Source organism: Neofelis nebulosa, chromosome 7, assembly GCF_028018385.1.
Source record: "Neofelis nebulosa isolate mNeoNeb1 chromosome 7, mNeoNeb1.pri, whole genome shotgun sequence".
In the NCBI taxonomy this organism is placed as follows: Eukaryota; Metazoa; Chordata; class Mammalia; order Carnivora; family Felidae; genus Neofelis; species Neofelis nebulosa.
In genome coordinates this window covers 143527143-143553078 of record NC_080788.1, presented here as the reverse complement: position 1 = coordinate 143553078, position 25936 = coordinate 143527143, and the positions used below count along the sequence as shown (strand labels likewise).

The 25936-nt window shown below is 46.8% G+C and overlaps 1 protein-coding gene across 4 annotated transcripts in view; it reads right to left on the bottom strand.

The window, feature by feature from the left end:
- Window positions 1-25936, bottom strand: part of YY1 (YY1 transcription factor) — a 33370-nt gene that overhangs the window by 6000 nt on the left and 1434 nt on the right. For all 4 annotated transcript variants that reach the window (XR_009264911.1, XR_009264912.1, XR_009264913.1 and 1 more), the window contains exons 2-4: window positions 10043-10205; window positions 2191-2251; window positions 359-517 (exon numbers count right to left, since the gene is read on the bottom strand). Coding sequence is in view for 1 of the 4 variants with exons in the window: in XM_058740731.1 (XP_058596714.1) it covers window positions 359-517; window positions 2191-2251; window positions 10043-10205 (383 nt within the window). In the remaining 3 variants the exon portion in view is untranslated. The remainder of the gene's footprint in view (window positions 1-358; window positions 518-2190; window positions 2252-10042; window positions 10206-25936) is intronic.

Genomic DNA, 25936 nt, shown 5'->3' with positions numbered 1-25936 from the left:
TAGGAACTCAACATGCTTAAATCAACCACAGAAAACAAACTGCTTGCACACCACCGTGAGCGCACTAGCAATGCAGTTTTAGGCTTACGTGAGCAATCCTGTTGTTCCCTGCAGGTGGAATACGCCCCCTCAACCCCCCCCACCCCCACCCTACAGCCCGCCTCCAGGACCTGAGATCCGGCCTGCGGGGAAGTCGAGAGCCGGGCAGCCCTTCTCAGTATTTCCTCGGGACACCGGTTTTGTCTCCCGCAGAAGAGCGCCCAGAGACCGGCGCTCGGTCTCTGGGCTGCGTCTCCCGAGCACCCACGGCCCTGCCTACGCCTGCAGGCGGCGGGGAAGGGGAAGGGACTGGCTCTACCTGAAAGGGCTTCTCTCCAGTATGAACCAGTTGGTGTCGTTTTAGTTTTGAGCTCTCGACAAAAGCTTTGCCACATTCTGCACAGACGTGGACTCTGGGGCCGTGGGTGTGCAGATGTTTTCTCATGGCAGAGTTATCCCTGAACATCTTTGTGCAGCCCTTCGAACAGAGAGAGAAGCTTAGTGGTTCACACTGCAGCTGTTACAAAGGATCCAACCGCTTAATCGCCTTCACGGATACAAGAAACCACGTAACCCCCCAACGCCCCCCCCTTAAATTTTACTTAGTATTACAATAGAAATGTTGTATCATTTAAGACAAAAAACCAGCTAGCTGGAAAGGGCCTTCTCGTTTAACGCAAACCCTTCTTACAGAAGAGGAAACTGAGGCTCAGAGATGTCTTCAGGTAGACTTGCCCAAGGTCACACCGCTAGTAGGAGCCGAGCTGGGAATAGAACCCAGCACCCTGGCTCCCGGCCACACCGCAGCCGCCTCACCTGATAGGCCACCCCCACCCCCATCCCGATGAAGTAACACAAGCCCTGATAAACCAAAGGAGGTGAACTGGCGGCTGTCCACCATGACCTCGGGTGGGCCCCTTATCCTGTGCGGCAAGAATGGGCTGTCCTCCGTCGCCTACTGTTCCCTCTTCTCTCTTTGCCTCTTCCCCTTTCTTGACAGAGAAAGAAGAGCGTCTCCAAGGAATGACAACTGCAGAAGAAACTGACGCGGTGAGACACCAGAAGAGAAGCGGGCGCGCGGGCACCAGGGCAGGGCGGGGAGGCGGGCGGGCACGTGGTGCTCCCGAGAAGCATGGCCTCGCGGCCCTGGCAGTTTCTTCTGCAGTTGCTGTCCAGGGATGGAGGAGTGGGGTGGGCAGACAGCACACCGGGGTCCTCCCGGGAGGGGAGAGCCACAGCTTTTCCACTTTGACCCTCAGCCTGGGTTTCCATTTAGAAGATGGGATTTTCAAAAACGTAATTTGGAAAAGGAGGACACAGAGAAGTTAGAGGGGACGACAGGCTCGGAAGGCGTAACTGTTTTCAAATGCTTATTTGCTTTTTGGCCCCAAAGGAAACAGTGTCCCACTTCAAGATCTCCACGGTGAGAGCGTTAAAAAAAGGACGCAAAGAAGCCGGGAGGTCAACACGAGGACCAATTGAGACTTCTCCTCCTCCAACTGTCGATCTTTAAAAAACATTCTTTATTCCATTAAACATTTCTCTCTTCTTTCTCTTCGCCTACGTGGTACTTCTTTATCTGTTAGTTTTCCATCCATCCAATTAGGTGTGAAACACACCCAGCCAACACCTCCAAGGACTTTTTGGACCGGCCTTCTGTTTGGAAGGCTAACCACATTTGAAAACAATTAAGCACCCCTCGAGTAACACAATTGACAGGGTAAATTAAGAAAATTATGCAGGATATGAAGTTTATTAGGCTTGCTTTAGTGACATCCAAAATAATTTCCAAATTTCCACAATGAGTTTACAGTCCCATGAAGGTCCGCGGGTGAGACATAATCCCAAGTCTTAAGACTGACTTGTTAATGATCCAATAAGGAGAAATAAAATCCTAACGCTGCATATTCAATATATAATAAGAGTAAAAACATTGGCACCCTACAGTAACCCCATTTAATACCATTTAAATTTAAGTGGCCTTTACTGAACAACAAAACTTACATCACAAATAGAGCCTCCTGAATTTAGAAACCAAAGATTGTAGTTCCTCACTTAATGATCAGATGGAAATTAAAGTGCAGATTTCTCAGGAGCTCTCTAAATCTTTGCTGGCAGTTTAACGAAGACCTTCCCCCTAGCATTACTTACTTTATGAGGGCAAGCTATTGTTCTTGGAGCATCATCTTCTTTAATTTTTCTTGGCTTCATTCTTACCAAAAAAGAAAAAAAAAAAAGAAAAAAAAAAAGAAGAGAGAGAAAGAGATTTGTAGGAGTGGGTAGACTCATCTGGCATAAATCATATAGCCCCTGAAATGTTTTCCTTATAGATACAAACCACTAAGATCACAACACGCGTCCAGGAGGGAAGGGATGCGACCACTGCAGCGAGCACCCGTGACCGGGAAGCACCTTCCCATTTCACAGATGCGGAAGCTGGCGCTCACGGAGGTGGGGCCGCTGCCAGGGTCTCCCAGCGAGTGAGCGGGGGCAGCTCAGAACGGACCGGCCCTCAGGTCAGGGTGCTTCCAGGACCTGCTCTTTCCTTCAAGCTCTTTAAATAACACAAGAGACCACCAGCCCAGACCACAGAGGAATCTGCTAGCGGGAGCAAAGCATGGTGTCCAGGGGCAGCAGCTGTGATGGTAAAGCTGCCTTGTGAAAAGGAAGCGGCAGGTACGGGAGGGTCTTGGACATACATCCCTCCGATACCGCTGCAAAAAAAGGGGAGGGAGGGTTCATTTCATACTGACGGGCCTTCTCTTTAAAATACTTTTTTAAAAGGTACAGAATAGTTCTTGTAAACAGAATTACTTACATTATCTCTGGAAAGAGACACGGTAACAAACTGTTGGTAGCGAGGCTTGACGGGGGAGCCCCTATGGGTTCCTATGGGAGCCCCTGGTGGCCAGGCGGGACGGGAACACCCCATACCCTTTCCCTTTCCCTTTCCCACTGTTTAATTTTTATCATACTACTTTTGGTGGCGGTGGGGGGGAGATTACCATTTTTCAAAAATTAAGTGCGTTCTTTTTTTTTTAAGTGACAGCGATTTCTGGTCCTGCTCCGGGACCGGGTAAAACAAGAGGCCTGATGACGTACGTGGGCAGCGGGGAGAGCCCTGTGCCGAGTCACTACCCAGCGAGCTTGCTGATTTGATAGCTTACCTACCTGCTATTTCCACTGAACCAACCTTTGGTCATTTGTCAAAACTCTCTCTCCAAATACTCCCTACAGATCTGTGTGTGGTAGAGGGGTGAGAGATTAAGAGTTCCTAGAAAAACTAGAAAAACAGATTTACATCTCTGAAACAGACGTTCTCTCCTGTCCCTACGTCTGTCACCTCACGCTCCTAGGTGAGGACACAGTTAACAGGTAAGCAAGAGAGTCAGTGAGGCCTTCCCAAGAAGAGCTAACTTACCAGCGCTCTTTCGGTACAAAAGATCTCTGTGGTCTTCTTTAAGTTAGCCAAGGCCCTAACAATACCCTTCTTCACCCTCGGTCTGGGAAAAGGGCGACCGGAAGCTTCCATTTGATAAAACCTGAACTCACGTAGTCACCTAGTTAAAACTCTCCATCCCTGGGCGAGCATCATTCAAACAATTTACCTGGTGGCTATGATTTATCTCTACACTTCACTTGATCTCAGCCAAAAGGCCCGAGAAGGGATGTGTAATTTACTTCTAAGGAGTTTGTTCAAAGCCGCATACCCTTCCCACTTTAAATTCTAGCAGAGCATTTTCGTCTTGGTACCCGCCCCCATTCCAACCCTGTAGAAAGCACGTTCTTTCTTGGACTTGGAAGATCACCCCATCAGTTAGCAGATACTTTCTAAGTGCCTGTTTGTATACAGGGCTCTGAACTATCCGGTTATCTTAAACACCACTAAATCCTGGAGCTCAAGAACGAGCTCGCAGAACTAAGGAGAACAGAAATTTGGTGCCACTGCGCCACCTGGAGGTAACAGCAGAGTTCGGAAGACAACAGTGATTCACATGAAAGGGTTCTACTCCAGTCAGTAGTATTTTATTAAAAATAAAAAAGGGTATATTAAGAACCAAGCTTCAGTCTTTATAATGTTCATCCTTTGACGACTGCACTGAAATGCTCTTTGTCTCGATTGCGGAAGTGGCTACATGACTGCGCCTGTCCAAATTCTCTCAGGTGGCACTCACCTAAGAGAGGGTGGATTTCACTCTATGCAAATTACGTTAATAAACCGACTCTGACAGATTAAGTCACAGACAACCACTTCTTGTCCCACCCATCTGGGGTCAATGTCAGTGAGGTGCCTGCATCAGTAGGACAGGTGTGCCCACTCTACCTTCCATACAGTTTCTTAAATTTATTCCTAGGAACTTGATTTTCAAAAAATGTTGATCATGGAAATTTTCAAATATACACTAAATTAAAGAGCATAGTACCCTGTACCATTTACCAAACTCTCGATTTCTTAAATGTCATTATTACCATTATCGAAACGGTATTCTTCTTAAAATGTCATTTGCAAAATGTGTGCCAGCATTTAGCAGTATCACTGATTTTAGAAAGTTTAAAATGTACTTGGACAAACACCCTTGGACTCAAGAAGGAAGTGGAAGGCTTAACTGCGGCCACTCTTAAGTTCCTTGGCAAATCCTCCTTCTTCACTACAGAGTGGCAAATGAGGCAGTAATGTTGGTACCTTTTACATTTTACTTGAAGGCAAACACTGAAAAGGTCATTTTCCAAAACCTAGATTGAAAAGTATTTGTGTGTGTGTGCGTGTGTGTGTGTGAATAAAGACTAAAATTAAAATCTTCGTGGCACCAACTGATATATAAACCTACAAAATAAAGTGGCTGAAATCCTAAAAAAGAACAAATTTTAAAAAGACTAAAATCCTATGCTGCTACTCAGAGCATCTCCTCAGCCCGTCCCAACTGCTCAGAATAACCAGGACTGGAGTTTCTCCTTGACTGGGATCCTTTGCAAAGGACACCAGGGACGGTGGCTAGGCGCTGTGGCGGAGCCAGGACGGGGGCAGACCTGGCGGGGACTCCTATGGCCGCGTGACCTTGAGCAAATCACTGAACTTCTCAGCCTCAGTTTCTTACTCTGTAAAAAGGCAGAATGCTACCTGCTTTAGAGCTGCCAAGACTGAAAGGGATGATGTACACGAAGCTCTTGGGGGGATGGCAGCTATTATTATCCCCGGCTGTGTGCTAAGTGGGCCTAGCTAAAAATGAGTTCGTTCCTTTAAAAAAAAAAAAAAAAAAAAAAAAAAAAGCCAGTCAGACTCAACAACCCAGAAAGTTCTGGTGCTCTAAGCCCCCGTTTTCAACTGAAGGGCTGAGAGACTGAAGAAAAATGGCACAAACAGAAAGGCGCCTTCAATGTATTGCGAATTACAAGCAGGAGCCAGGCAGCCAACAAGAGAAGCTTCTTGCTCTGTTATAGAAACGGGGCCCGGGCTCCCGGTGGCCTGGCCGCCGGCTTCCCACCAGCTCACTCCGCACACGTGGAGGGAACAACCCGGCAAAGCCTGGACTCCGGGGCCAAAACCGGCAGGAGTTTCCTGGCACAATTTTCAGCAGGGGGAAACCGCCAAAGTTCTAAATTGCCCCAGAAGCCAAGACGAAGCGTTTTTGAAGGAGCCGATTCTTGAATGAAAATCAGCCCGTTTGCTGCCAAACAAGCTTCGTCGCCTCCAGACCAGAACCCCCACCGTGACCGTGAGTGACCGTGACTGTGACCGTGCTGGTGGGGCTGGGGCGGAAGGCCCCCGGGGCATGGCTCTACCCGCAGCCGCAGCTCCCCTCCCTTCCCGGTGCAGAGAATACCGCTGCCCCAGACAGATGAGCGAAGCAGACGGTACATATTCCCACGATGGTCCTCTCGGCCCCACTAGCACATCTCCTCTCTACGCTGACCCCATGAAGGGGTCTCGGGGTGGGAGCGGACAACGACAAAAATGACCAAGCTAGGACTGACCTAGCCGCTCTTAATTCTGCTCGTTCTAGACTACGGGTTTCCCAAGGGCTAACTTTAGTTGATGAAGAGGGCACACAGCTTGTCTGATTTCACCAGGAAGTGGAACTTGCCTGGTCCCACCCACCGACCACTTTTTCAAGTATCAAAAAGAACGAAGGCACCGCCCCAATACCAGGACTTTCAAATTAAAGCCCTGATTTCTTATACTTGCTCCCACGCGTGTAACCAATTTACCACTGACCGGTTTTCTAGGCTCGGTGTGGCAGGGCACCCGAACCATTCCTCGCTCAGTTTTCAGGTCCGGGGCGCACGCAGGAGAGGGAAAAGCAGCGAACACGCCGCCTCAAGCCAACAGCTGAGTCACAGAGTGGAGGTGGATAGAGACGGGAGGCCAGCAGAGCAAGTTCTGTGGGTCTTTACAAATGAAGACGACGGGGTCTGGCCACCGACAGTTGGAAACTTGGTGCCTTTCTGTCTTTGGCTTTCAGAGCCCCCGTCCCCAGTGCCAGGGCCCCTGAAGAACCCTATTCAGCAGCTGGTCACACCCATTCTCAAAATGCAAAGACCTAACAAAATAGGGCATTCCAGGCTCCAGCATCTCTCACCACCGCCACCGTCCAATTAGAGACTGGGTAGGCTTGACATGACCTGTTCCACGACACTATGGACAACAGGGATGAGTGTGCGCCCAACCGTATACCCCCACTTTTGTATACACCGTCAGGAAGAGCAAGATCTCATTCTATTCCGTACACAGAATGAAATCTTTAACAGGCTCACTAGCAAAGAAACACACACTATAGTCAGATTACGTACACACACTGCCTACTGCAGAACGTACCTGTGCACTAGGACCGCCTTTCCTGCTCGAGGGGCCCAACGTGGGGGCTTTAGGACGCGGAGAGACTTGCAGAGTCGGGGCAAACACGTTCTCTGCACTTTATCAAATTTATGCCCATTTTTAGGCCATGGCTTTCTTAGCACTGCCTCTCTCTTCAGGGGGTTTCTGATCATCTTCCTTTTTTAGAAAACTCTTTCCCGTACCACTAACACCTCCTGGCTTCCCCTCCTACCCATTCTCCATTCCCACTGCAGAATGAACTCAACTTTTCCTGAAGAGACTCTTACAACTCACCCAACTTTCTATTCTGAGTTGAACGTGTTTCCAGCCTGCCTCACAGCTGCCTTCTTGACTGTCTGTTCACCAGATTCTTTAGGAAGGCTTCTTTGGATGTGCTGGAGTAGATCTGCAGGTGACCCCCCCCAGAAAGGGTGCGTGCAACACCAAACAAATCCTTCCGTGTCTAAAATCGCCACTATTTTGCCTGGAATTTGACTGGCAGCTTGGCTGGATCAAGGATTCCAGGTTTGTAGTAACTTTTCCTCACAAATCGCAAAACGTGCCTCCATTGTCTTCTAATTATTGCTGGTGAAGAACAGTCTCATTCGGATTTCGTGGGGTTGAAGACAGCCCTGATGCCCAGGCAAGGCCACATGAAAACGAGCAGCAACGTCTACTCCACAACAGTGACACGGGCCTCCTGAGTATAGGGCCGAGCTTTCAGATCAGCGACCCCAATTCGTCAGCGAGAGGGAACAAGGCCGAGGGTCACCGTTCTGCTCACCAGCCCCAGGTTCCTTCTCTCCGTAAAACCCTGCCTCTACCCTCTGCTCCTCCACTGAAGTACTTCGTGATGTCGAACTTAGAGAAATGTTATTTGTCCCTCTCTCGGACCTTCTGACCAGCCCAGAGGCTTCTGTGATGCTGTCCTTACTCTCCCAATCCACCCCCTATTTGCATGAACGGGCCCTCTCTGCTGTCACTGGTTCCCTTGCCCTCCGGGCACAGGGTTTTCCCAAGCCTTTGTGCTGTGGTCTTTCCTCTCAGCAACCACCCTCTCACGGCACATCCGTCCGAGGCACCTTCCGGCTTCACCCCCCGCATCAGAGCAGTCTAGCCCTAACTTACTTCCTGAAACCACCTCGAGTCCAACAGGGATGACTCATTAGCATCTAAAACCAAACACTGCCGACCCTGAACCCCAGACCGGCACCCTCTCCCAATCTCCTGTCACCTAAGGTGCGAAGCTTTGAACATCCATTTTGATTCCTTTCTCGCTGAGACACACAGCTGGACTGGCTCTCAATTTTTTCCACCATCCCCTGCCACGTTGATCACATCGATTCTTTCATAGTCTGGCCGCCACAGTCCTGGCTCGGGCCTCCGTGACCTCTCCCTCTTGCTGGCTGCACCTGCACCAAGCCAGCCTGGAGACGGCTGAAATGGAATCCTCTCCAAGTCCACCTGTGATCACAGAGCCCCTTCTCTACTGTTCACACACCTTTGGCCCCCGCCCGCTTCACGCTGAAAATGTCCACATACGTTGGCCCAGTACTCACAGAGCTCAACGATCTCTTAAACTCCAACTGTCTCCCTGTGAGCATCTGAATTCCCAGCCAAACCTATTTTTCTGAACACATAGTGGATGAGGGCTGACTACGCACCTTCCACTGTGCACATGCCACACTAGCCATCAGTCCCGAGGAAATCCCGTCTGCCCGCCAAATCTGAGCGTCTACAAGGCTCAGATCACGTGCCACCCCTTCTACAAGCTTTCCATGACTCCTATGCTCCGTGTCTCTACCCGAGAGAGCAGCCCCTATCCTCACTGAAGTCCAAGTGCAGTAACGAGACGTGACTAACTTTAAAAATACGTGACAATACTAAACACTGGCAAGAAATCGGACTCAAATCTGTCCAAATACTCTAATCTCATTGCTGACTATGTATCTACAGACTCCATTTTTATTTGCGTTTTTGGAGGAAAGTATGGAGTTAATATTTGAGTAACATACCAGTATTTAAAATATGAAGGCAACAACAGCCGGGACAAAGTGTCCTCAACAAGAGGACAGAAGCCTGAACTTTTCTGGGTAAGCCGTGATCAGTCAGAAATAAGCTAATGTGTATGATTCTCCACGACTGCAGTTTCACAGGATAGGACAAAAGGGCACAAACCCCTTTTTGACAACACATCTGACACGTGGCGAAACTGAGGCCCCAAATGGCAGGAGGTTACCCACCTTGTTTTCGGCAGGGCTGGGAGAAACGAGGACATTCCAGGGCCTCCAGCTCTTATCTACTCCCCTCTGCTCTCAGGAGAAAGAAAAGAGAGGGCCCCGTTCTGTTCCCAGATGGTGTGGGATCACAAAGATTTCTCTCTTCCTGTTCCTGTCCCTGCCTAACTAAATTTCCTGGCTATTCCAGGCTTCATTCACCCTCAGGTTGGGAAAAGACGTAGTCCTTCTGCTCCAGAGTTTATGAGTTCTTTTCACTTTATTTACAAGTTTGTCTTTGAGTGTGTTCTCACATCCTCATAACGACTGCCAAACGGCACTGGAAAATAAACAACATGAAAAGCAGCCGAGGCTTCTGTGGGAACCCAGCCCGTCTCAGACAAGACGAACCTGCAGTGGGTTCAGATCGTCCTGACTGCTCACCTTGGACGGTGGTCACGGGGGGTCCTGGCCCTGAAAATGCTTGATCTCATCCTCTCGCGCCAGCTTTAATTAACAAAACCCCGGGAGCTTCTCTGATGGCGTGCTGCAGTACGAACGGACATGCCTTCCCAGTGGCCAGCTGCGCAGGTCCAGAAGCAGCCCAGGGCCCCTGCAGCTGGGTCCGGCACGATACCCTCAAATTTACAATGTACGCCGGGCGGGGGGGTGGGGGGAGGGAGTTGTGTTAAGACAGCGGCTTCCAAACAAATTATGTGCAGTTTTTTCACAGGCAGTATCAATTATGAAATTAAGAAGTATTCGCTGCATCTCTGCCTGCAAGGATCTAAAATGGTGCCACTCACACTAACAGCATAGTTCCTACTCAAAATAAAACTAACTGCTTTTGTTTTCAGACGTTTCCCTAGAGCAAGAATACAAACCGCCCTTGCAACTTAGGCACCAAAACCACAGCTGCCGACACTCAAGCACTTTGTACCATTAAAAAGCAAGGCAAGTTCTTCCGTCTTACCTAGCAAATTCCGCCAGTTGTTTGGGGTCTGAGAGGTCAATGCCGGGTATCCCTCCAGGAGGAAGCTTCTTTCCTGTCATATACTCTGAGTAATCAGGAGGGGAGTTCTCTCCAATGATCTGCTCTTCAACCACTGTCTCATGGTCAATATCTTTTTTTTCATCTGAAACACGCCAGAAGATTATTTTTAGTGGAGCAAAAATGTATGCGTGGGCAAATACGTTAAAGAACTACAAAAAGGGCTTTCGCGAGCAGCTTCTGACGCGGCTGATTTACAGCCGCTAAGCCTCGTGTCTTAGCCACCCAGGCTTCCTCCTCCATCTCTTGAAATCCCGTTTCTGCTTGAAGGTCACCAAAATCTGCGATGCCAAACCTCTGTGCTAGTGTGGCCGTCTCAGCTGGTCTGGGATATTCTCCATTCCTGACTCTGCCTCCACTTGCCTGGGGCTGCTCCCACTTCTGGAACTGGCTTCTCCTCCCTCCACCTCTCGGACTTCTGGTCTCTGTCTACCCTACACGCACCCCTGAAGCGGCCCCGCGGACTGGAAGCTCCTGCCCCAGCCTTCGCCCCGAAGCTGGCCTCCCGCCTCCCACTCCAGCCCCACCAGTTCTCGCTGCTATCCCCGTACTCTTTGCTCCGGCTTTGATGGCCTTTCAGCTCCTCTAAGGACTCCCAGCCCTTCACCCCAACCCCGTGGCCTGTGCTCATGCAAGTTCAGAATGACAGCACTATGCTTTTTGTCGGCTTCTCCCGCGAGACCACGAGGACGGGGTCAGTTCTGATCCCAGGGCCTTGTTCAGTCTGCACATAATTGGCTCCTGATAAATACACGTTCCAAGAATGCACATCTCTACTCATAGGGCTTATCGTCACAAGTCCAACAGATTAAAAAAATAAGGAATACTGACCCCCGTCATTAATATCCTACATCCCAGATAGCAAATCCTACTGATTTTTGAAAGGTCTTCTCCCCTTGCCCCATGGCCATCAAGGTAGCTCCTACCCTCATCTCAAACCTCAACGACCATCATAATTTCTTAATTCATCCTTCCAATTCCGTTCTCTGCTGTAACGATGCCCTGTATGCCATAAAGACCAACTGATGCACAAAATACAGTTGATGTATTTCCACCTGTGGCGTGAACCCTTGAGGTATAACTTAACATTTTTTTTTAATGTTTACTTAGTTTTGAGAGAGACATGCTGAGTGTGAGCGGGGGAGGGACAGAGAGAGAGGGGGAGACAGAATCCAAAGCAGGCTCCAGGCTCTGAGCTGTCAGTGCAGAGCTCCACGCGGGGCTCAAACTCACGAACCACGAGATCGTGACCTGAGCCGAAGTCAGACGCTTAAGCGACTGAGCCACCCAGGCGCCCCCAGATGCCTGCTAACTGAAAATTTCTGCTTCTTCATCAAAATGCTTCACAAACAGCTGTAACCAAAGGACTCTCCAGAGTGAAAACAGGCTTATTCGATTCTTACCTTTCCACCAGCTAAAAAACAAGACCAAAAACCAAATCAAACCAAACCCTACAGCTGCTGTTACTGCTGAACAACTATGTTCAGCTGCTTAAACACACGGCTGACATCAGGGTATGTGGGCAAGATGCAGACAGAGGGTAGCTTTACTCGATTCCTTTGGTCATTATCATGTTCCGTCACTCCTGGTGATGAAAAGCACAGAACAGGACACTTTTAAACTTTAAGCGTCTCTCTTCTCCTACCACGCTTCGTCTTAGAAAACGTTATTCATCACTGCAAGGAATCAGAAAATAGGAATAGCAGCCAACATGTCACTGAATGTTGACGTGGAGCCACTGTTTTAATTACAGCACGTATCGCCCTGGAAGTGGACAAATGAGGTCGTTCACGTTCCAGGAGAAAAGGCTGAGGCACCGAGACGCTAAGCAGCCGGCTCAGGGATAACTAGTCCAGTAAGGGGCAGGTGTGAACCCAGGAAGCCTAACTCTCAGATGTGTATACTTCACTGTTAGGCCCAAACGCCTGTTGTTCGGACCGAGAATGATCTCGACAACATATCCCAGGTTACCTCTTTACAGACAAAGCAGCCTAGGGCAAAAACAGCTGCATGCCTTCAGGAAGGCCAGGCGACGTGGTTAATGATCCTAAGCTCGAAAGCTAGGTAGGACTCTGCACTGCAACCGGATTCTTTAACTTCTTCCCAGCACTGTCCCCGCTCCTTCACCTTCCAATCTTCCAATGGAGGCACAACTTCTCCATCAACTTTCGGGTGCTACAGTAATGCTCTGAAGGGCAGGGGAGCTATGTTTCTTACGGATGTTCTGTGCTCCTGTTACAAGGATGCTAGCAAGGCTGACGATCACCGCTGCTCTGAGGAAGCTACTGATCGGGAGAGGCTAGGGCAGAAGGTGGCCGGCCAGCTCGGCTCCTGGATTAAAGGGTCACAGGCTGAATCATTCCTTGCACGGTTCAACACACATCAACTGAGGCCTCCCTATGCCCCTGGCACCGTTCCAAGGCCCCGGAAACCAAAGCCTCTGCCCTCACGGAACTTCTATTCTAGAGAGAGAGCCGTCCTGGTTGCGGCCGCTGCAGCACAACTACCACAGACTGCGAGGCTTACACAGGTGTTTATTGCCCACGGTTCTGCAGATCGAGGCGTCAGCCAATTCAGTTCCTGGTGAGGGCGCTCTTGCCGGCTGGCAAACAGCCTTCTTGCTGTCACGTGGCAGAGATGGCCATCATCTCTTTCGTGGCCCTTCTTGCAAGGGCACCAATCCCATCGTGAGGCCTCCACCTCATAACCTAATTACCTCCCAAAGGCCTCACCTCCAAATAGGATCACACTGGGGGACTTTAACGTCTGAATTGTGGGGGGACGCAAACAAGTCAAACGAGGAAATGCTTCCTCAGGCTCCAGACTTGGTTCTCAGCTCGAACACTGAAGAACATCAAAGGGCCCAGAAAACAGTCACTGACATCACTAAGAACTACAATCAAAACATGCATGAAATGAGTGTAAGTAGAGACTGACAAGTTTTACAATCCCCAAGTACAGCCAGTGAGCCAAACCCACCCTGCCAGCCTCCCCCACTCCCATTTTCATGGTTTCCTTTTTATTTTTTTAAAAAACTTTTTCATTAAATAGACACTAATATAATGTTGATCATTTTAGTCATTTGTAAATGTAACCATTTTAACCACTGTAACCAATTTATCCACCATAAATGTGCAATCAGTGGCAGTAGGTATATTCACACTCAATATACATGCATATATTTACATTATATATCACTACTATGTATACCTGAAATTTCATCATCCCCAACAGAAACTTGGTGCCCATTAACAGTAACTGCCCCCTTCCCCGGGTAACCTCTATTCTACTTCTTGTTTCTACAAATTTGCCTATCCCAGGTAACTTTTTTGGAAGTTTTTATTTTTATTTTATTTTGGAGAGCACGAGAGAGAGCAAGAGTGAGTGGGGAGGGGAGGAAGAAGAGGGGGAGAGGGAAGGAGTGGGGGGGGAGGGAATGAGAATCTTAAGCAGGCTCCACACTCAGTGCAGAGTGGGATGCAGGGCTTGATCCCACAACCCTGGGATTGTGAACCTGAGCCGAAATCTAGAGTTGGACACTCAACTGACTGAGGCACCCAGGCGCCCCTCCAGATATCTTCTATAAATGGAATCGAACAGTATCTGTCCTTCCACATCTGGTGTTTTCACTGAGCACATTGTTTTCAAAGTCCATCCATATTACAGCATATACAAAAATCCCATTCTTTTTCATGGCCGAACAATATTCCCGTGCGTACACACATTTTGTTTATCCATCCATCTACTGATGGACACATGAGTTGGTTCCACCTTTTGGCTGCTGTGAATAATGCTATGAACGGTGTGCACATATGCCACCTATGTGGGGCTCGAACCCATGAAGGTGAGATCGTGACCTAAGCTGAAGTCAGATGCTTAACTGCATGAGCCACCCATTCAAGTTTTATTTTGGAGGAGGACTACACATGCCTGGGTTATGAATCAGATGGGTGGGTGGGGGGTCGTTAAGGATGTTAAGCAGGCCTTCTGAGTCTCTTGCTTGCATTTCTGGGAGGATGCCATCAGCCAAGTTAGAGAACGATGGGGGAAAGACGTGTACAGAGGACCTGGAATTCTGCTTTAATCTGAGGTATCTCTGAGACACCTAGTGGACAGACTTCAAGGAGATACTAGGATATGCAGATGTGAGGATAAAAGAAACCAAAGCTAAGAGAACTACATGGACACTATTGGCATGTGGACGGAGTTTAAAGCCAGAGAAATATGGGGCGCCTGGGTGGCTCAGTCGGTTGAGCGTCCGACTTCGGCTCAGGTCATGATCTCACGGTCTGTGGGTTCGAGCCCCGCGTCAGGCTCTGGGCTGACAGCTCAGAGCCTGGAGCCTGCTTGGGATTCTGTGTCTCCCTCTCTCTCTGCCCCTCCCCCAGTCTCACTTTGTCTCACTCTGTCTCTCAAAAATAAATATTAAAAAAAAAAAAATTTTTTTTTAAATAAATTTAAAAAAAGCCAGAGAAATCTATTATAATATTATCTATTGGAGAAAACAGAGAGAGGAGATGGCTCAGAATGAACATCTGAGTGATTTCAACATTCAGTGAATGAGGAAGACGTTTTTGCAAAGGAGACCTAAGGAATTCTGCCCAGATGCAGGAAGAAAACTAGCTTTGTCTCGCGAGAATTGTACTCAGTCACTTACCAAGTGAAAGTGACACACAGTCAAGGCAGTCTGTACCGAATATAGACAATAACCACGTGGTCTGCACGTGTTGCAGACCACAATCACACGGATTAAAGACAATCTGCTTTTGATGACCACTCTACACCTGCAGTTCTCAACAGTGTCAGTGACAATATTCTGGCCTCGTAAGATCTTTTGTTGGGTCTTTCTAAATAATCGCTGTATGCTTTCATAATATGTATTTAAACTTCATGTTATTACGTTTGTTACTTATTCCTTAGTAAAGAGCATTACACGAAAGTTAACTTGCTGAACTCCTTGAAGACCACCAGCACACAGAATCATCAAAAGGGCCATTAAGGATTAAACAACAAAATGTCAGGAAATAAACTATTTATATAGAAAAAAAATCACATTAAAAAAAAAAGCTGCTACAGAAATGACAAAAGACGCTAGGTTTTATGGTCCGAGAAATCAAAGACAATGTTTGCCTCATTTTCCCCAAGAACTGGACACACACTAATGCAACAGATCAAAGAATGTCAATGTCTGCTATTTTCTGGTCATTTAATCTCATTTTTGCAAAAGAAAACTTTGGGGAGTTTTTGCCAAATATAAATTTATGATATAATACATTTACAGACAGTAAGTACATATGTGTTTGCCCCTTAGTTCAAAAAACACATTAGTGAAATGTATTATTTCTTTTTGTATGGTTTTATTAAAAAATGTTTTGCTGTTATGTATTCAAATAAAGAAAAAATTCACTCTCTTCACTGGCCACTATTTTAATGTTTCATTTCATAATTACTACTGAAACAGGTTTGCCCTGTAGAGGGGGAAAGTATTAACTGATCTGCTCTGAATGTCAAGTATGTTACGGACGCCTACTGGCTGGTGTGTAATATCAAATACACACCTGGGCCAAGCAGACTCACGAAGCAAAAATATCTAAATCTCCTCTACAAATTGCTGCACATATAGATGCCCCTCTGGAGTGTTCCCTGAAGGCGGGACTTAGCTAATTCTCTCTGCACGGTTTCAGGGAGGCAAGCGAAGTCTCACCGCAGTGAGTCTCTATAACGGGTTTGATTTAAATTTAGGATCCTGAGAACCAGAACACAACTGCACAAAAAAAGCAAATTAAAGCCAAATTTCACAGTTCCTATTTGGAAAAAGCGGAGAACACAGGTCACTGCTTCAAAGGGGGGTAGTGTGGTAGGAAAAGGCGTTAATGAGAACTTCCAGTCGAAACTGGGATCAGGTTACTCCAGCACCCATGAACGGTGGCCACCCGCATATGACCTACAACCGACAGAATGAAGTAAACTGACCTAAGATGGAAGGGAAGAAAAAACAAAATCTAGCCAATTCCACCCGTAAATGGGGTACACACTTTGTATTCAAATGGTTTGGAAGCAGATGATCTTCCCGAGGTTTGGTCAAAGGGCCAACGGTAGCCTCACAATGTGGCTCATGCCCCCGGCCCCTCTCCTCATCTGCTCCTCAGACACGCCTTTCATCATCTCACACCATTGTAAGAAGGGTGAGGGACGCCTGGGTGGCTCAGTCAGTTAAGCGTCTGACTTCGGCTCAGGTCATGATCTCGCAGTTTGTGAGTTCGAGTCCTGCATCGGGCTCTCTGTTTCCCTCTCTCTCTGCCCCTCAAAAATAAATAAACAGTTAAAAAAAAATAAATAAATAAAGGACGAGTACAGTACCACCACAGTTACAGACGTTTTTGTTTTTTTTTTTTAATTTTAGAGGGGGTGGAGGGGCAGAGGGAAAGGGAGAGAATCTCAAGCAAGATTCACACCGTCAGCACAGAGCGCTATGTGGGGCTCAATCCCCACAATCCTGGGATCATGACCTGAGCCCAAATCAAGAGTCGGACGCTCAACTCACTGAGCCACCCAGGCGCCCCCTGTGAGACATTTTAAGACAGAAACCACATCCACATAACTTTTATTACAGCCAAAGGTTGTAACTGTTCTATCATTAGTTACTCTTCATCAGTAGTTTTAGGCATGCGTGGTTTCAGGCCTCCGCTGGGGGTCTTGGAATGCACCCCCACAGATAAGAGGGAACTTATATAAATATCTATAAATACGCCTCTGTCCTAACCCTACCTCCCAACTGCTCAGTTTTCTTCTACATCACCAAAGCACTCATCACTCCCATCCTAGTTTGAGAGGCAAAGCAAAGAGACTCAAAATAATTTACAAAGTAGTAGGACTGGGGCCCTGGCTAGCAGCTCAGTCAGTGGAGCACATGACTCTCTCTTGGGGCAGTGAGTTCGAGTCCCACGGTGGGGGAGTAGATAGTACTTAAAAAAACAAACAAACAAAAAAAAAAACAAAAAAACAAAACCCAGGGGCGCCTGGGTGGCGCAGTCGGTTAAGCGTCCGACTTCAACCAGGTCACAATCTCGCGGTCCGTGAGTTCGAGCCCCGCGTCAGGCTCTGGGCTGATGGCTCAGAGCCTGGAGCCTGTTTCCGATTCTGTGTCTCCCTCTCTCTCTGCCCCTCCCCCGTTCATGCTCTGTCTCTCTCTGTCCCAAAAATAAATAAAAAATGTTGAAAAAAAAAAAAACAAAACCCAAAACTTTGAATAAAGACTCAAATATATTTAAAAAAAAAAAAAAAAAGGACAGGATTAAGTAGCTAAATATTTGGAAAGGCTGGAAGCACTCTACAGGTCCTAGGTCCAGGTAAGAGGTGTAAAAAGTGGAGCTTGGGCACTTGGGTGGGTGGCTTGGTAGGTTGAGTGTCTGACTCTTGATTTCTGCTCATATCATGATCCCAGGATCATGGGCTCAAGCCCTGAGTCAGGCTCTGGGCTGAGTGTGAAGCCTTCGTAAGTGTCTGTCTCTGTCTGTCTGTCTGTGTCTCTCTGCTCCCCTCCCTCCCCCATCCTGGGGTGCCTAGGTAGCTCAGTCTGTTAAGCGGCCGACTTCCGCCCAAGTCACGATCTCATGGTTCATCGGTTTGCGCCCCACATGGAGCTCTGCACTGACAACTCAGAGCCTGGAGCCCACTTTGGATTCTGCATCTCCCCTCTCTCTCTGTCCCTCCCCCACTCATGCTGTCTCTCAAAACTGAATAAACGTTAACAAATTTTTTTAAAAATTCACTCTCTGCCCCTCTTCCCTGCTCAAGTACGTGCCCTTTCTTTAGAAGAAAAAAAAAACAAACACACAAAAAAAAAACCCGTGGAGACTCACCTGCCCTCCCCACTCCAACCAAACCAGCCCTCTCACAAGTTATTCAACGTCAATGTCGAAGAAAAGCTACGTGGTAGCTACAAACTTGTAGCTTTGCCCACCTCTCACCCTCCATCTACATCCAGTCTGCTCTCCAAAGCCGAAGCCTCTTTCCTGCAAGAGACCTTTCATTTCTGTTACTAAGCCTTACTTGCTTTCCTCGTTTCTGAAAAAAAAGTAGACAGACCATCTCTAAGGCTGAAGCCAGGGAAAGCTTTAAATGGCAGCCACTATGTCTGGAGCACAGCAAGGAGGGAGCCCAAACACCATCCCACGTCCCCGACCCTCCTGGGTGTAAGGGGAATAATAGTAGGTCCTTCGCTTGATGATTTTTTAAAGAATGGTGAACTTCTGTTCAACTGGAGTATGCACGGAAAGGCCGTGGAAAATCCAGAATCGCCTTCAATTAGCTTACATTTTAAGTCTTCACCTGTCCTAAAACACCACGTGAAATTCTGGACACCAAGCTGGTTTGGAAGCTGCACATCATCACTCAGTGGGCCTCTTCATGTACAAGCAGTGTTTTAGAATTCAGTCCTAAGAAAGGCTGGACTTCTCTGGAAGCTTTCCTCATCTTAGATCAGCAGTAGCACTGTTTCCCTTTCGACCTTGACCCACAGGGAGCTCATGAGGGTTGGCCCTGAGGCTTCCTTTTTCCCCCTGGGATCCTGATTTTCTATTTTCACCAAGGCATACGTGTATTTACCTACTTACTTATTTACCCAGGTTGGCTAGATCTTGTTCCTCCACACCTTTCATCTCAGGTCGTCAACTCTGGTCTGACCCTTCGACGTGACTTACGACAAAAACGACATTATCGACTGACCACTGCTATCACCCAAACCTTCGCTGGGGAAAGGGGGGAGCGCTAGCTATTTGAGATCCAGTGCTAAGCAACAGGCAGAAATCACTCACAGGCTGTTTCCACTCCTTCCCCACTAATAAAGAAAGACAGGATACTGTCATTTACTGCATACCTGGCTTCATGCTGCAACTGCCATATTCCTCAAGGCAAACAAAACCTTGAAGATATTAACCCCGTGTCTTTGGTCTAAGAAATAAGCCTCAGAAATGTCAAGTCATGTACTGGAAGAAGCATAGTTAAGCGGCAGGCCTAGGATTTGAAAGTAGGATTGACTGAAGTCTACGCCTTTCCTAAAAAGGGAACACTCCTCTGCCCTCGCCTCACCCTTCATGCTTCTTTTCCACCTATGCAGTCATGGATGATGATGGTATTCTGGTCTCTAGGCCATGATTCTACCTTACTGTGCGATTTCCATGCACTCAGTTATTTACCAAGAACCTTCTATACGCCTAGTGTTATACTAAGGCTGCAGGGTTACAGGCCCCAAACTTACTCTCTAGAGGAAGCAGACAGAAGCAAGTTAAAGAAAAAAGCAAGATAATTTCAGATAGTGCTCCAAAGAGACTCAAACAGAATTAGGAGAGTCAGAGTGGAGGACCAGGAAGGCCTCAGAGCTGAAATGTGAAAAACAACGCAACACAAGAACGTGGAACATGTGGGGTCCCCGCACTGGAAGCAGAGGTAAGAGCAAAGGAACAAGTTCAAGGAACGGAAAGAAGGCTGGTATGGCTGGAGCATAAAGGGAGAGGAAGCAGGAAAGGAAAGCACGGGCCCGATCATGTGTGGCCTCATGATAAGGAGTTTGGGCTTTAAGCAGCGTGATGAGAATCTGCAGGACATGTGTACGTGTGTGTGTAAACACAAACATACTTACCAAACCATTAAACATTTTTTTAAATGTTCATTTATTTTTGAGACAGAGAGAGACAGAGAGCATGAGAGGGGGAGGGGCAGAGAGAGAGGGAGACACAGAATCCAAAGCAGGCTCCAGGCACCGAGCTGTCAGCACAAAGCCCGACATGGGGCTCGAACTCACAGACTCACGACTGAGCCACCCGGGTACCCCACTGTAACCATTTTAAAGTCTACAGTTTGGTTGCATTAAATATATTCACACGGTTGAGCTGGAAGGATTTTAAAGCAGGGGAGTGAATGAAGCCATCTGATTTAAGTCTTAGAAAATTCAGAAAGGTATATAGATAGTGTGTGCCTAGATCCCCAGAGGTGAAATCCAGAAGTCTGCACATAGTCCTTGTTAAGATTAATACAGGAGCCATCAGCACTAGCACCAACTGTAAGTGAGTTACCAACAAAACAAGAAATGAAAAGCCAATTGTCAATTTGGAGAAGTGGCTGCGGCTCCCATCCCTCAAGGCTTTTGGGTGCTTATGAGCTAGAAGACCTAGAAGGAAAAGGGAGGATGGAGTTGAGAACCACAAAAAGGCTGTGAGGTACCAGAAATTCTGTAGTTTGTGACTCTCCTAGAAGAAACAGGGTCCGGGGCGCCTGGGTGGCTCAGTCAGTTATGCATCCAACTTTGGCTCAGGTCATGATCTCACCATTGGTGGGTTCAAGCCCCACGTCAGGCTCTGCACTGACAGCTCAGAGCCTGCTTGGGATTCTGTATCTTCCTTTCTCTCTCCCCCTCTCCCCCTCGCACTTGGTCTCTGTCTCTCTCTCTCTCAAAAATAAATAAACATTAAAAAAAAAATGGGTGAGGGGCGCCTGGGTGGCTCAGTCGGTTGAGCGTCCGACTTCGGCTTGGGTCACCATCTCGCGGTCCGTGAGTTCGAGCCCCGCGTCGGGCTCTGGGCTGATGGCCCAGAGCCTGGAGCCTGCTTCCGATTCTGTGTCTCCCTCTCTCTCTGCCCCTCCCCCGTTCATGCTCTGTCTCTCTCTGTCTCAAAAATAAATAAATGTTAAAAAAAAAAAAAAAATTAAAAAAAAAAAAAATGGGTGAGGGGGGACCACCACCACCACAAGAGACGTGGTCCAGGTTCCAACAGAAGTGTTTCCAGCACGCCTATAGCAGGCTCCTTCCCTACTGCACACTTCTTACATTCAAGGGAAATCGTTTACCCAAGAAAAAAAGGGCCCATCACAACTATTTACATTGTCTTCATGTTTAATCGTATCTGAGACCACTGGGTAAGACCAAAGTGATTTCATGGTTATTAAGAACTTTAGTCAGGGGCACCTGGGTGGCTCGGTCGGTTAAGAGTCTAACTCTGGCTCAGGTCACGATCTCATGGTTCGTGGCATGGGGCCCAGCATTGGGTTTTGTGTTGACAACTCAGAGCCTGGAGCCTGCTTCGGATTCCGTGTCTCCCTCTCTCTGCCCCTTCCCTGCTCGCTTGCTCTCTCTCTCACTCCAAAAAAAAAAAAAAAAAGAAAAAAAAAAAAAAAACCTCTAAAATTTTTTTTTACTCATTGGGGAAGCTGGGTGGCTCAGCTGGTTAAGCTCAAGTCATAATCTCATAGTTGGTGAGTTCCAGCCCCACATCGGGCTCTGAGCTGACGGTACAGAGCCTGCTTCGGATTCTCTCTCCCTCTCCCCTGCTCACAGGCATGAACGTGCGCACTCGTGTTCTCTCTCTCCCTCTCTCTCAAAATAAATGAATGAACTCAAGAAAAAAAAAGTAGGAAGAAAAAAAGAATTTTACTCAAGTTCCTAATACCTCATTCACCAGATCGCTTTAAAATTAGAGTTCTGCTTTAAGAAAGTGAGTGTATCTCCCTACTGTCATGCAGGAGTTCAGAAAGTAGAATTTCTTTGTTCTAAAGAAACTGAAAATGCTGTTAGGGATCCCCCAACTCTAAGTCATTTGACAAAGAAACCAAGGTCAGACGTTAAGATCCCAACGAAGATACTTTGGTCAGTGCCCTCTAAAGAGGAAATCTGATGCTTGTTACTAATGATTCCCAGAAACCCAGGCTTGCTATTATTGATAATTACCCACAAAGTTAAACAGAATGGGACCTACTAACATAAGGTACTCAGGAATAGGAAACGGTTCTCCCGTGTCATTAAGTCCCCCACACATAGACAAGTACCGACTCATACAGTACAGTCAACTAACTTCCAAACCTACGCAGCACATCTTCCTAATGTTCCACGAACCGTAATGAAATTATTACCGTCAATCTCCAAACAGTGTTTCAGATGCCAAATTTTAAAATACGAGATTTGAATGTTTACCCAACAATACTATAGAATACAACCCACGGGTAAATATTCAGATGTAAAAATTGTAAGTTTTCACTTTTAGGTCCTACATGTATGGGAAGGAGTAAAAGCAGAGTTCAGAGAATGGTCCCCCGGGGAAGAGCGGATCAGGGGTTAACACAGGAATGCAGAGCTTAAGAAATGTTCATTCTAATAATTGTTTATACTCATAACAGGCCCTAAATGTCTCAGCCTTAAAACCAACCCACCTTACTAAGCAGACTCCCACAACAACAAAAAATAAAAAGCCTTTTGTAAGTATCTGTCCAGGAGTCTAGCGTACGTTTTTCTAAATTATTACTTCATTTATTCTCTTTCAAGAGCCTAAAATGCTAGTTGTAGGTACCGACCTTTTCCTGATACAGACTTTTCCTTTCCCACCAGGGGGAGTCAGCGGTTGACAGTGGGAGGAAAAGGAAAGGCGAGTAACCTGGGGACAGTCTGTGCCAGCAAGCCAGGCTTTCAGGACTACCAGGTCAGGAATCAGGATCCGTGACTTCGCCTGCCCTATGTAGGTCGCAAAGTTGACAAGATCACTTTGGAGGGCTTCCCTAGCTTGGCTCCATGGGAATTTCTATGCACAGCATCTCAGTTAAAGACAAACAGCAGATAAAAAAGGACGAGGTGGAAAACCCACAGGAGTGGCAAATGGTCAGGACTAGTAACTTTTAGCAAACCTGAACTTCTTAACATGTAGAACTGAGAGAAAATTAAATACTTTCAACTTTCTTTCAATCTACTGATTTTAACATCAACGGTTTTCGAGTCTTAGATGTTTTACTCAACCCAGTACAAAGCACTTCTATATTTGGTCTAACGTAAGATAATTAAAATACCAACAGCCTTGAGTGAAGGTCATAATTTCTGCATACCCGAAACCTCAAGATTTTAAAGCCTTCTTAGTCTTTTCTCAACACTAAATGTCTTAAATACTCCGCTTTTATCATTTGCTTCCCTATTCGGCCCAATGATTAAGTGGTTTAGCATACAGTAAGTTCTATAAAATAGGATGTCACTCCCATACAATAATGACGACAATTTAGGGAAAAATAGACATCTCAGACTGTGCCCTAAATCTAGCAACATGGCAGTGTTCACTAGTCATACTGCCAGGGAAAAAAAAACAAAAGTAAACACGGCCTTAAAGCAATGGATTAAGGATGTTCAAGACACAACTGAAGAGCGATGAAATACTGAAACATACATAGCGTATGTAGCCTTACTGGGCCTACATCTTCTCATCTGCAAATTTAAGCAGGTCCTGCTCTAGTATCTACACAATGGAAAACTATTCAGCCTTAAAAAGGAATAAAGTACGTTCTACAATGTGGATGAAACTTGAAAACAGACTAAGTCAGACACACGAGACCACAGAATGTAGGATTCCATTTAAATGAAATGTCCAGAATGGGCAAATCCAGAGAAACACAAAGTAGATTAGTGGTTGCCAGGACCTGGGGGGCGGGGGGGGCAGGGGGGGGGGCAGAAGAAAACTGGGAGTGATTGCTAATGGGGTTTCTTTCTGGGATGATGGAAATATTCTGGAATTAGCTAGCGGTGATGGCTGTACAACCTGGTGAGTATAGTGGAAGCCACTGAACTGTGCCCAAGTGAATTACACCAGTTAAAAGAGGAAACAAAAAAGTTGATTTCTAAGGACCTTTCAAGTCTAAAACTACTCTAGTATAGAACCAGTAGATTCCTTTGCTGTCACTCCATTAAAAAGATGCCAATCACACAGATTGTTGTTACTCTGTGGGAAATTAAAGTAAGACGGCATACAAGCAACAGAAACCCATAAAATCCAGATTTGGCTTCCACAAACATGCTGGCTCCCACTACATTTTTTTTTTTTTTTTTTTAACTAAGAGATACTAGCGAATAACTAGAGCTCTGAGAATACCCTGTGTACAATTATTTTTATGAAAACTTCACGTAACTAAGCTTGGACTTGGGCAAAACTGTCACGTCACAGCTCATTTCCAATCTAAAGGACTTTTCATGAAACCACACTGTAGTTAAAACTCTCATGCCTGGGATCAAATGAGATTTGGTGGTGAAAGCACTGAGCATATTGCCTACCAGTCAGCACACAGACACGTAGAAATTCAGCCTAACAGTGAACCTGCTTTGATTTCTTCACCTACTATCAATTATCTCCTTATTTCAGTTCCAAAGATTACACTATATTCAGAATCTGTACTTGGGACGTGCACAGTTAATCACAAACTATTTAGCGTCTCTTTGGTGTTAATTCCAAACCACAAGGACAAGGAAGAGGGATAGCTTACCACAAAACAGGTCTGAGGAAACAGGCCATACTATGTTATTGCCATCAAATATTTATGATCAGCTTTATGTACAGAGTACTCTGTTATGCAGACAACTAACTCCGCAAAGAAATGGGCATTAAAATAACCCCAAACTGTTCAACTCTGTAAGCAGCCACTTACAGGGGAAATAATGACTTTTCAATGCTGACTTAATTGTAAATTACCTCCCATTAGTCAGGCCCCTCAAATGCCCCCCCACCCCCCGCCCCACTGGCTGACTTGATAGGCATCACTTCATCAAGTAAAGCCTCCATTATCAAGTTTTCTGGGTATGGGAAAGCGGGTAAGCAACTTGGTAAGATCAAGGACAGAATATATAACGCCCTGGTTTTCTAAATTCCTGTAAAACCAACATGTCCTCACTGTGAGAAAAAGTAAATTTACTTTTATGTGGTGGGCGTATCTTTAGGTATCTAATACCTAATTTCAAATAGTATCCTGATTCCAGCAAAATTCAGTAAGAATTCATATTAATGGAAAAACATGGCTTTTAGTTTCCACACGATCGGTGTACATGCGCTCATTCTTAAGCCACCAGAATCTACAGAAGCCGGTGGATGCTCTGACAACCATCAAGTAAGTTGGTGGACAGGTCTCACTTAAACACGTACCTCCGACTAAACCCAAACTCCCAAGACCTCCACAAGACACTCTGAAATCCAGAACAGCAGCGCCTATTAATACCTGCTATCGAATTCTGGCAGCGACTCGGATCCCTTTGCTCGGTCCTCTGAGTCCCAGATCCGTCCGAGGTTAGCTAGCTCGGCTCGGGGCTTGCAGGAGCTACAACCAGACCAGCCTTCCCTACCGGCCTTTTCACCTCGCGCTTCATTTGTTCGTCTCAATTGTTAACGATCTTTTAATACTCAAGGGTCATCGCGCTTGGAGGCTCCGTCCAATTCTGAGAATTTATGAGACAGCGGTAAAGTAATCCTGGGAGAAGGATTCTACAACACAAACTTGGTACTACGTGTGACGATCTTCACAAATAGAAAATTAACTAGCCATGGCAGGATCATTCTCAGTGTAGTTACTATCCCGGCAATTTAACTAGATAGCGTGTGAAAAAAAGAACAAGATACCCACAGGAGAAAAAGCCAGCTTTTCCATGGTTATAAAGTTAAAAAAAAAAAAAAAAATCAACACGCAGTAAGTCCCTTTCGCTCTAGATATTTTCTTTGGCTTTGTAGAATCTCTTCACGGGGAAAGAAAGTAGATGGCCTTCTGTCAACTAAAATTCGTGCAAAGACTTAAAGTACTCGACTTTATTTAGTGACAAACGTCCCCAGTCGCGTAGATAACCGACCTATTTGCAACGCGCCGAACCCTTGGCAAACTGAAACTTCCCCAAACGTAAAGGGTTAAGAGCAATCTACAAAACCTCGCGGACCCTCGCCCCGACGTGCTGCGGGGGGCGGGGGAGGGAAGCGAGGACCTCGCCGGCAGCGCGGTGACAGGCCCCGGCGGCGCGGAGCCTGCACACGCGAGCCC